The sequence below is a fragment of the Aspergillus pseudotamarii genome (assembly GCF_009193445.1).
Source record: "Aspergillus pseudotamarii strain CBS 117625 unplaced genomic scaffold BDV38scaffold_24, whole genome shotgun sequence".
In the NCBI taxonomy this organism is placed as follows: Eukaryota; Fungi; Ascomycota; class Eurotiomycetes; order Eurotiales; family Aspergillaceae; genus Aspergillus; species Aspergillus pseudotamarii.
The window spans coordinates 1-12,249 of record NW_022475038.1 but is presented as its reverse complement, the minus strand read 5'-3'; the positions used below and the strand labels follow the sequence as shown (position 1 = coordinate 12,249).

Here is a 12,249-nt window from a genome sequence, read left to right as displayed (position 1 = left end):
TAAACTGTACATTTTCTACTCCGACGCCTAACGCACCGATTTTTCTGCCCCCTGTCTGCCACATGCTTGTTCATTCTAAAATTATCTCAAAGTTCTTGATTAACTAACTCAGCTTTACTATATACTCTTATTCCGAAATGCCCTCATTTGGACACGCCGACTCCGTGTCTTTCTTTGATCGCTATCGGAATGAAAAGTTCAACGTCGGAGTTCGGAATAGCGACATATGTCGGAGTATGCCAAGACCAAGACCATTCTGGCCGCACAGCCATAGCAGACTATTCTCTATACGTAGAACGAAGTAGACTTGTCTACAACACTCTAAACGTATCCAGTAACCGCGATAATTGAAACCATATGTCGGAATTCAAGATTCTGACGTATGCAGCCATGAAAGCCTAATGCCCATCCTGAGTCACTCCGGAATCCCACCAATGACCGACAACAGCAAGCTGAGCAAAGCAGACAAACAAAACTTTAGATGAATCGAACGGGATGGCTCCAGATCCAAATTTCTCGGCAAGTGGGGTCCAGGCCCGATTGTCATAAGAGGGATCCCAGTTACGGAGTGATTTCTTAGTAAAAGAACTTGAAAGAGACAGACTGTGGTTCATCCCAAAGCCTGACATACGGGGGTAGTAGGTACTACTCACTTTAACCCGAACGGGTGCCCTACCTACCAGGCTCCCACCCCGACATCCTAACAAAGCTAGACAATACGATACCACCGACCGCCTCCTCCAACTCTAAGCGAGATTCTAGACTGTCTTCTGAGTAATTCGGATTCTCCCCGAATAACTTCACCGACTTCGTGTTTGTTCACGCCCTTCGCTCCTTGGTATACCAGAATAGACTGGTCTTGTGGGGTTGACACGAGCAGTCATGACGCATCTTTGGCATATCATCAGGCACTCAAGCCACCTGTGGATCCCTCTCCGGGAATGAAGATACTAGAGTGTGCTTGGTTGGAGTGGATTGCTAAGCCTTACAGCTAATCGTTGTGGTGGGTCATGTACTTGCTTTGGCGGCTTTTTTTTTTTTTTTTTTTTTTTTTTTTTTTTTTTTTTTTACTTTTGGGGTTTGTTGTCGTACTCCGTAAGGCGTCGGAGTAAAAATGCGTAGCACGGTACGGAATGGAATATAAGGTATGAGGGAGGGAATTGACTGTAAATTGAGAGGGTATATATAGACCGGACTGGATCATGTTTTGCATCCCTTTTATTCTATCATCAATCACTGGTTACTTTCACTCGGACAAGATCAATTCATAGTTTATTGAAACTACTGCTATATCTACTTCAAGACTCCTTCCGAACTATACAAACCAAACCAAAGAACAACCACAACCATTTCCTCTACATAAACCAAACCTCCCAAAAATCTCCTATCTAAAAGGAACAATGGCCTTCAAATCTACCAAGTCAACCACCACCGTCTCAGATGATGCGGCATCGACCCACTCCTACCTTTCCACAACTACCACCTTGAAGGGCACCGACGCCGAACCCACCACGAAGAAATGGCTCTCCCTGAAGAAGACAGAGAAGACGGGTACCTCTACACCGAAGCGCACCAAAAGTTCCGAGAAAGCGCTACACTATGAGGCCATGGCTACCTACCTTGTGTATCGGTGAAGATGCAAGGAAAGGCGATATCATATATCCGTCAATGGATCGAAGGGATCGTCGAACGGAACTAATGCTGGGGATACATGACAACTCAATTGATGACGTACCGTTCCCTTTCTGCCTGGTGCACCTTGGGGACTTTGCTTCGATTTGTTCTTCTGCTGGGAAAATTGGCGTTTGGGATGGAATATTAGATTGCACGATGCGCTGTGTTTACGATTTTGAGCGCTTGGTTTGAGATCGAGTTCTTGTTCTTGATGTTTAGTGAATATTGCGTATTGGGATGTGGTGATCGGTTTCTCTACCGAGAACCGAGTGCTTAATGGGTTTTATTTGTTATTTTATGATTGAGGCACTGAATCTTTTTGTTCATATAAATTGAAGGCGAGCTGACCTTGGCAGCCATACGGTACGTCGGCTTCAGAATATTACTAGCGAAGATTCTATGAAATCGGAATTTAGAGTTATTATCTAGTCATGACTGTTTCGTATTAAAGCTATGTAGTAGATCCTTGGGCATCCATGTCCTATAATCCCGCTAGCAACTCGCTCATCGAAATGGGCTTTCGTACGGCATTCGAGAACCCGTCATGATACGTCACCCAAACCTTTCTGCCTGCCTTTGATGCCTCGTTCTGCACTGGATTCTCGTGTGAACTCCCAGGTTGCGGCGAAGGCTCGCGGATTATCCGTCCGAAAAAGTCGCGTTTGACACCAGCTTCGCGGCCTGTTCTTTTTGTCCCCAGCCCATCGTCCTGTGTCTGCCCGTCGGCAGACTTGCGGGCTGATTTTTTGGGGCCAGTAGTCGAACTCAATGTTTCGGTTTGTTTTCGTACCGTCTCTTTGCGGTACTCCTGATCAAGGACTTGGCGAACGGCGTACCGCACTGGTGCGGCGCTGGTTGTTCCTGTTGATGAATGTCCTTTGGTTTTTGAGAATGTTACGAGCGAATCTAATGGACTGTTGGACAGTTAGCCTGGGGATCTCGAAATGAGGTCTAGATGCAGTGGTATAACATACGGCTCCATGCGATATGCCCATCCCCCGTGCGCCCCGCCCTCACCCTCTACTCGCACCTTTTCGAATGTCACACCTAGTCCCGTCATGACACGGACGGCTGCCTGCACGAGAGCCCGCTCGCTTTCTTTACGCACACTGGCCATGCTCTTCTGTTCCCCGCTTCCCCGTACAACAACCGGTTTTACATCAGGCGACAACATCCGCATGAGGTTGGGGACGAGGTCAGTGACCAGACAATCGGTTGCTCGGAAAAGTCGCAGCATTGGAGCAGTTAATGAAGATTGAAAACCATTGACAATTGCACGGTTCTGCTTCAGAGCCTCATTAGCGGCAAACTCTGCCCTGGGTCCAGAGAAAGGATGTTCCTCCTCTCCCTCTTCGTCAGGCTCATTACGAGTGCGCTTGCCATAGGCAGACGCAAATAAATGGTGGAATGCGACCACGGACTGGCTGAGGTACGGTGTGAGTTCCCAATCCTGATTAGAGAAAACTTTGGATGAGATAGAATCATGAAAATGCAGCCAGTCATAGGCGTTGTTGGGCTTAGAGAGGAATGTGTCGTCCTGATATGTCTGCAGGGGATATGAAGTAAAGCACTCCGTGACGCAACGGTCGTAATCGCCACTAGCATCAACCATCTCTCGTAGTCGGTTAATGGCATGGCGCTTTTTGAGGTCGGCTACACCCACAGGAGTCTTCGCGTTCTCATCGAAAGGATCACGGAAGGATTCGGCGTTGATAGGGACGTCTGCAAAACCAGCTCCTTCCGTGAACACACGGTCGACAATGTCGCGCACGCCTCCACGGTTTAGGCCTTTGAAAAATGAATTGCCTCCTGCAGCCTCACTCAAAACATTCTGCTCAAGCCATCTTCTCGTCAACCGCATAGACTCTACGCTCTCGTATTTCAGCTTATGAGCCACCCATTCCGCGGCGACAAGGACACTTCGAATATCGCCTTCGGCCGTTCCGCTGTTTTTGGAGTTGGCTTGCTTCCTTCGGGCAACACCCCATGACGCTTCACATAGCCTTCGCACGCCGTCGTTATCGGCGGGGATGCCTTCCAAGTTGAAGATGCCCTTCATGCGCGAAACCACGTTCTCCAAGGGTGCTTGGCGTACATGGATCATTTCAGCAACAGAAGACGCTCTCAGTGGCCGAAGGCTGGGGTGGTATACATCGTTGCAAACCAGGATAAGGGGCCGCAGGAAGCGGAAATTATCTCCTTTCCTTCTTCTGCCCGCCGTGTTTTGTTCCGATGAGCGTGACGCATTTTTCTGGTCGAGAAGAACCAGATCAATCAATGCTTTCATGAAGCCTCCCTCACCGCCGCCACCAGATCCGCCAACAACACCGTCTACCTCGTCGACGACAACGCAGACTGGCCGCGCTGCTTTCCGAACCTTTTTCTCACCTACTTCCACGTTCATCCCCTTTACATTTTCCGTCCCGAGTGCATCTCGGATTCTCCCTTTCACCACGTCCTTGCTCCGATCATCACTAGCGTTGATCTCCAGCACCTCGTAGCCTGCTTGTTTGGCACAGACATGGGCCAGTGTTGTCTTTCCAAGACCAGGAGGTCCACATAGCAACATTACCTTTCGGTGCGGTCGTTCCTCTTCATTGCCGGACTTTTTGGGTTTCGACCTAGCCAGGTTGGGATAAACAATTGATTCCCATCCCTTTAGCCAGCGCATAACAGATCGGTGCGTTCGTTCGTCTCCTATGAGTTCGGTAAATTTACGAGCACGATATTTCTCGGTCCACATTATTGTTGCTGCTTTCCCATCCTTCTGGTTTCCCTCTGCAGCTTCAATTGATTGCCGCACTACGGGGATAGGTGGGGGTCGAGACGTTTTTGACTGTTCGGCCTCCTGTGCAGCTTCGTCCATAAGTCTATGTATATCAATACCATAGTAACTCTTTTGAGCTCTCCCTGGAGCCGTGGTCGAGCGGCCGGCAACAAGTCTTTCATAGGAAACAGTGGCCGCAGTCTTCCTTAGCGCAACATTGTGCGTCTTGCCCGAGCAAGTCTTTATCTGTATTGATGCGGGCCCCCTTCGTGGTAAACTGAAAGATGTAGGTACTGGAGTAATTGGAGCGGTAGTTGGGGCGTGTAATGAATCAAGTGTAGATGTAGAAGCCTGAGTGAGCTGTGAGAGATTCACCGGCTCCGTCGGCGCAACAGGCGGTTGCTCGATAAGTTGGTCCTCGATTTCAAATTGGCTCCGTAGATGGGCATCTCCAAATGCATCCATCTCATCCTCATCATCATCGTCATCCAAGAATCCTCCCATAATCTTTTGCCGCTTGGGCTCCCCGGACTGAGTCTCTTCTCCATTCTTCCTTTTCTGCTGGCCTGTCGGCGACGGAGCACTCGATGGAAAGACGACAGGTGACGATATAAACGGCATCTTGGCGGCGGGAGGCGAAGACGGTAGAAGTACTAGTGGGCGAACAGGCGAGTTCACGTTCCCCAGCTGGGTCTTTCTGCTAGGGTTCGTCGGAGTTTCTAAATCGCCGTCAGAATGCTTCGCATCACCATTATCTTCTCGTGCGGCAGCATACCAGGTCTTATATCCTCGTCACTCCGAAACACATCCGAGAGATTCCAAGCCCGGTCTAGGATCACGACCTTATTGCGGATATTTTCCTGTCGCTGCAGATGTATCGCCTCGAACTCGTCGGAGAAAGATTCGGAGGGCGGGAGTATATCTATATCGTCCGGTCCCTGGGAATGGAGGTGTATGGCGGGATCAAACGATGGCGGGAAGGACGACGGTGGCGATGTCATTAAAGCGTTCAAGAGATCATTTCATATTTTGACAGAGCTGTAATACCCAATTGACCAGTCTGGTGATACTCTCGATCTCTACTCCGTATCTGTGGACCGATTAGATGGAGTGGGCGATGCGACGCGCTTGAACGCGCCGACGGGTACGCGCTAACCCTAAATGGGGGTCAAGTGCATGCGGCCCAGGGCCAGGCCTGAGTGACGCAAGTTCATATATAGGTGTATGTATGACAGAATGGACATAATATTGTTCATTATTGATAATTGTTCACAAAACGACTGAATAATGGGCTGAACTTGCTCTCCGGCCATAGCATGAGAGTCTTCAAAAGGCAACGAAAGGTGCAATATTGGGGAATATCTCGCTACGATAATATTGCATACATATAGCAACCACAGCAGTTGATATCTTGCCATAGAAAACTAAATGGAAGGGCCTATGGCCGTAGCTTTCCATGAAGCTCTCACACTACTGCCTGTACGGTTAAGGGCGCATAACTCCAGCGTTGAAGCACATCACCTATGGTTGAACCCAAGGCTTTACTCACGAAGATCGATACAAGCATAACGTGTTGTAACTAGGAGTCTAATTGCAATTTCCTAGTGCTAACAATGGATGGTATACTGTATGATTGACTCCGCCCCGGAAGCTCGCATGAGACAAAAAGAAATCATGATACAAGAACACAAAAGCGATAGGCCAAACTAAGCCTGGCTCTTCAGCTTTTCAGTCAACTCCGGCACCTTCTCAAAAAGGTCGCCGACAAGGCCGACATCCGCAACCTGGAAGATAGGAGCATCGGGGTCCTTGTTGATAGCAGCGATAACTTTGCTATCCTTCATACCAGCAAGATGCTGGATAGCACCGGAAATACCAGCGCAGAGATACAGCTGAGGCGCAACATTCTTGCCAGTCTGGCCAACCTGCAGACTGTTATCAGCGAAGCCACTGTCGACAGCGGCACGGGAAGCGCCGATAGCAGCCCCGAGCGTATCGGCCAGAGGCACAATAACCCTATCGAATTCCTCCTTCGACTTCAAGCCACGACCTCCGGACACAACACGGGCTGCGGTACCCAAGTCGGGGCGTTCAGACTTGGCAAGCTCCTCAGAAACCCACTCGGTCTGGGCGGGTGCCTTGGGGTCAACTCCCTCAACGACCTCTGCAGAGCCACCCTCGGTCTCAACACCCTGGAAAGCAGTGCCTCTAACGGTGAGGATCTTGATGGGGTCGCTCGACTGAACAGTAAGAATGGCGTTTCCAGCATAGATAGGGCGGACGAAAGCTGTGTCAACCATCAGCACATATGACTCATCGACAAAGTCTACTTCCTCAGCCTTTCTTATACGTACTGTCCTCGCTCTCAATTCCAGTGATATCAGACACCTGCTGGACATCCAGCAAAGCTGCCACGCGAGGCAGAAGACTCTTCCCGAAAGCGGAGTGGCCGCCAATGATGTGGGTGTATTCGCCCTTCTTGATGTTCTCGACGAGAAGAGGAGCGTAGTTCTCGGGGAGACCCTAGGGTTTCATTTACGTTAGAAATCTCTGACATCGTGGTCTCATGGCTCCCGAGCCATTCGTAGCGACCTCGTACCTTCTCATAAGCCTCGCTGTCCACGGCTACTACCTTATCCAGGCCCTTAATCTTAGCTGCCTCCGCAGCCGAGGTTCCCTTAACGCCGTTTCCAGCCACGAAGGCAGTAATGGGTCCTCCTAGCTTCTGCGCAGCCGCAATCGCGGAAAGCGATGAGGTCTGGAGCTTGCCATCACGCTGTTCAAGGACGGCCAAGGTGGAGAGAAGGCGGGCAAGCGCAGACTGGTTGAAGGCCCGCGGAGCGAGTTGCGAGCGGACGGCGCGAAGGGCCGAATGTCTTGCGATCGGGATCATGATGGTGTGTATATTTGAGTCAATTATGAGAACCTGCTCTGGGCTCTTGTCGGGCTGCCAACGAGTAGGTGCAACTGCATAATAGTGAAGTTCTGCCGACGCTTTTGGCGGGCGGGTGGCTATCGTCGGTCCGCCAAGCATCCGCCGATCCTCGGAGAGCTCGGTTAACTAAGGGCGGTGTCGTCCTCTGCAAATGTGCATGGCATGTGCCTTTTGCAAGGCTAACTACGGAGGACCTGTGGTTGACTGACCAGTGATCAAAATCTTAAGGATATCTTATACCATTGTATGGCTTGAAAAATTTCTAATAACAGAATGTAAATCAAAGCACGGTACTAGTAGTAACAATAACTTTTTTTCTTCAAAGGGTATTGCAAACACGCCCTATTGTCTAAATCATAAAAATCGACACACGTGACAACGGTACGCCGCCGGGGAACCTATAGTTGCAGTTGACAAATATAATCCATATAACACCATAGTAGTAGTATATTATGAAGTCGACTTTCTCTTCTTCTTTCCAGCTTTCGTAGCGGATTCTGTCGTCTTGGCAACGTTGCCATCCTCCAGGGCCTTGGCCTTCTGCTTCTGAAGCTTCTCTTTCCGGGCAGCAGTGTCCTCGTCCTCATCAGCAGCCTTGGGTTTCTTGGACTTCTTATTGGCCTCCAGCAGCTTCTCATCTTCCGCGCTCTGCTTGCGCTTCTTGTTCTTGGCGCCTTCCAGGGCCTTCACATCAGCCTCAGCGGTGTCTTCAGCCACATCACCCTCCTCAACCCACAATTCATTGGCTAACCAGATTGGCATGGCCATAGTAGTGGCACCCTTGATGTGAAGGGCCTTGATGTTTCTCCAGCCCTTCGTAATGAATTTTTCAGTCAAGCCCTGAACAACAGCATCAACATTCTCAGACAGCTGCTCCGGGGTAAACTTAGATGAACCAATGCGGATGGAGGCAGTAGTGGCGGGAGCCAGCTGGACAGGTGCGGAGTGGAGTGCCTTCTCGATCTCCTTGGCGACAATTGCAGGAGAGGCGAAAGCACTGTCTTCTTCCTTCGACTTCTGCTTCGGGTCCTTCTTCACTCTCTTGCCGTCCTTTTTCTCAACCTTAGCAATGGAAATAGGAATAGGCCGCTTGCTAGACTTGTAGAAGATCTTTCCAAGGGTATTGACCAAGCGCAAAATGATCCGGTCATCCGCCAGGAAAACATCATGCTCGGACAGGAGTTGTCGCCGACTCTCAAAGCTCTGATATCTGGCCTTCAATTTGGAGTAGCCGATAACCCGGTCAATGCGGGAAGTAAGATGTTCAGGGAAAGAAGGATCGGTAACAATGTTCTTGACCGAGCGCTGAGGGTCGGCGGTGATGAGGCAGACACTGAGGTTCGAGGAGTCATTGAGGGAGTGTGGGACGGTAATCTTGCCGGGCTTCAGGCGGTTCTTGTCGACAACGTGCTTCTTGGTGGTGACCACGAGCCAGACAGCCTCGTTGTTGAGTGGGGTTTCATCGTCGGACTCATCGTTGTCTCCAATCAGAGTCTTCTTGGTCGCAGACTTCTCCTTTTCCACCTGCTTCGATTTGATGTGTCGCAAAAGCGCAGAAGAAGCCTTGGAAACCTGCAGGCATATCGTTAGCTACTGAGATCACGTTTGCCATTGTTGACCCGGGACGTTATCGGTTACATACCTGGGTCTTCTCGAGTTGGTAGGGGGACCCGGAGGCCACCTTAGTAGTGACCGCTGTTGAGGACACCATTTTGCTATTTTATGTCGATTGCTGCAGACTTCGACTTGTCTCGAATTCTGCGATAATGGAAATCAAAAAAATTCACGGGAAGGCGGTGGGCAAATTTGTCCGGTCTTGGCATCGACCTCAATCGTGGATTAGTCATTCATGCTCTTAATGCGGTAGCAATCAGCTACTACTGTAGGTCTACTCTTCATGATCGTCGCTCTAGTCTAAACGTTCGGTGGAATGTGTCATTCAATAGGATAGAAGTATATCAAAGTATATCCTGTACCGGTGATTACAATTTGACTTGGGATACATCAGACTCCTCGTGTTGTCAGTGAGACGAAAAGAGATAAACTAGGCAGCCAGTATGCTTAGCCCATAGTACTTGCAAGTAAATCGGACGTCCAGAAAAGGAGCAAGGGGGGGGGAAAAAATAATAATAAAAACAAAGAAAGAAAGAAAGAAAAAAGGAAAATGCAGGGGAAATGCAGGGAAAATGCCTCGGACACAGCTGTGCATTGGAATAGAGTCGTTGTTGCCTACTGCCGTCCAAGGTGTACGTGGAGCCCGGAAGCTCGGCTCCTTGTCGTTGACTCCAATGAAGGTTGAGGGAAAATATTAAACCCCGTCCTTTGAATACTCCGCATTCCATGGTCGTTTGATACTATAGGGCAGAACAATCAGTGTAGCCGAGATTATATATCTCCATTCGATTTATACACATCCATGTATCATGGTTAGATACCAATCCTGAGATTTCTAGGCATGATACAGCCCCTTATGTGGGGTACACGTCAAGCTAATGTTTTTGAGAATTGATATTCTTGCTCAATGGGCTGACATTGTCTAGAGACTGCCATGATGCCTATTTGAGAGCAGATAGAAAATGTAACAAAGAGAGAGAGAAGAAAAAGGCACTAGTAAAATACGTCGAAAACAATGGGAAGATAATAATATACTCGTTCTGGTGTAGTGTACTCCAAGGCGTAGCGCTCCGAATCCTCACTACAAACCACCCAATATTCATGGCTCGACCACAAAATCAGCAGAGTGTATGGAGTAAAAGGGACTAGGAAAAAAGAGAATCAATTTTCAGATGCAAAGTGTTGCACGTTACGGAGTATACGGAGCCTAGCCGGTAGATACCCCTGATGACTGATAGCTTCCCTGGTGCCCCACGGGACGAGATGGAGTACGTAACAACGGAAGATAAAGCCACGCAAGTGTGATGCTATTCGCAAGCTCGTCGCATGGACTACTATAGGATCACTTCAGAGTTCAAACCGGTGGGAACCCGAAGGCCGTCTCTTGCATAATATTGAACATGACGCATACGTATACAGTACTGTCTATGTGCTAACATTTCATAGGAGAGTATCGGCATGATGGCCAACGCGATAACCATGCTAGCGATAAGAAGGAAAATTCCCCTTAAACAAACGATTTTTTTGTATTGTTCCATATTTTGCCATATGGACTAACGGGACTAGCGAAGTAAAATCGATACGTCCACGCCTTAGTCTGCTCCATTGGGAATAATAGGACGATTCCTCGGAGAAAAACGATTTTCATAGAGAAGACTAAACAACGCTTGTATCTCACTTTATCAAGTGCCAAGCGGCTTGCATTGGAGGTTTTCGCAGGATCTTCGGCTCACTGTGCGCAGCCTGCCGTGTATGTGTAACTGTCAAGTGGGCACACGACTGGTCTAGAGTGATGGAGAGGTATTTACTTGGCAAGTCTATTGATCTTTGTCTCCACGGCCAGGTCTTAGCACTTACTTGGCACTACACCGACGTTTCCAGCAAAGACATACCATACCTCCGTACTCCGTACAGCGAACGTTCCTTCTCTCATCATACGGTCAAGCTATTATAGGAGGAATTAACGATAGGCTCGCTAGACCCGCGAAATCAGCTATCGAGTTTACCCATGGGTTCGTTGCATGGTTTTTATCTCGAATGGATGTAGTCCGATTAAAGAGGCCAAAGATGCGCTATCTGTCTCCTATCCGTGAGATAATATAGTGGCTGTGTGGCTGTTGGGTGACAGCTGGAAATCACGTCATGAAGATTCCAAACTGTCCTGTTGACTGCTGTAATTAATTAGGATTATCGATGTAGTGGCGCTGTCAGGAATGCCATAAGAATGCTACAAATTCCGGGCCACATGGTTCAAGAGTGGGATCTGCAGGTACGCTCCTCCATGAGTATAGGCTGATGACCAGTAGTCTGATGCTTAGCAGCTGATCACGAGCATCACTAGAGGATGGATATGTGTATGTAAATTCTTGTGCCGTACAGCAGTAAGTCAAATACATACGCCATTTATGATCCTAGAAAGAAGTATGTAATGTCTGAGTTGCATGGCCTGAAGGGCACCCCTAGTTCCAGCAAGGGCATAGGCGAGTCGGATGATATGGACATTTTTGTTCTGCAAGGCACTCAGATGTTTCTTTCTAGTACTTGTGTTAATTACCGTGCGGCATCCGAAATCCCAGGCAGTTTTATGCGGCTGGGCATCCTTGAGAACACAGATAATATCCGCCTGTGGGAGGCATTCCTACCTAAGCCATATATATATATATATATATATATTTTACATTATGTCAGATGAGATCACGCTGCATGTCGGTACGCCCAGCCCTCCTTCATTCATCTTGTGAGTTTGGTTGGGTATCTGAATCAGTCGCGCATGATTTTTTATGACTGTACTCCGTAAAGTGTACAGTATATATAGGGTTGTACAGAAGAAAGGATGTGTGATGTGTTCATGCGGGGTCCGTTTTAAAGATGATGATACTCATCTTAGATCAGCTTCGTGATTTGGTAATCGTCAATGTTGTAAAATTAATAGGGTGGCTGACAGCACACCATGCATTGTAGTTTTCGTGTACGGAGTAGTAAAAGGAGAATGATAATTATATATATATAAAAGGAAAACAATTTACTAATGCGTTATCGCAAGGGCCTCAGCAGTGTCTGGAGCCTGGTAACTGGAGATGTTTATGATGAAGAAACGGTAGATACTCTGCAACGGTCTCCAAGTCTAGTCGATTTGGAAGAACGTTGGTAGCGGAAGATCCTCTATCTCTCTTTTTTATTTTATTTCATTCATTCATTTATTTTGATTTATTAATATTATCATTATTATAGATTTTTTTGTTCTTTTTTTTTTTTTTTT

The 12,249-nt window shown here is 48.2% G+C and overlaps 2 protein-coding genes across 2 annotated transcripts; both read right to left on the bottom strand.

Moving 5' to 3' along the window:
- Positions 1–2,155: 2,155 nt before the first annotated feature.
- Positions 2,156–5,062, bottom strand: BDV38DRAFT_270894 (putative sister chromatid cohesion factor (Chl12); the record flags this gene model as incomplete). The annotated part of the gene is made up of 2 exons (XM_032057222.1): positions 2,156–2,588; positions 2,649–5,062. The coding sequence occupies 2 exons, from the start codon at positions 5,060–5,062 to the stop codon at positions 2,156–2,158; spliced, it is 2,847 nt and encodes a 948-aa protein (XP_031913920.1).
- Positions 5,063–6,147: 1,085 nt separating this feature from the next.
- BDV38DRAFT_270893 (uncharacterized protein) lies at positions 6,148–9,087 on the bottom strand (the record flags this gene model as incomplete). The annotated part of the gene is made up of 8 exons (XM_032057221.1): positions 6,148–6,728; positions 6,796–6,964; positions 7,041–7,367; positions 7,435–7,453; positions 7,840–8,474; positions 8,505–8,579; positions 8,616–8,948; positions 9,019–9,087. 8 exons carry the CDS (start codon positions 9,085–9,087, stop codon positions 6,148–6,150), a joined length of 2,208 nt encoding a protein of 735 aa, XP_031913919.1.
- Between the last annotated feature and the right edge of the window lie 3,162 nt (positions 9,088–12,249).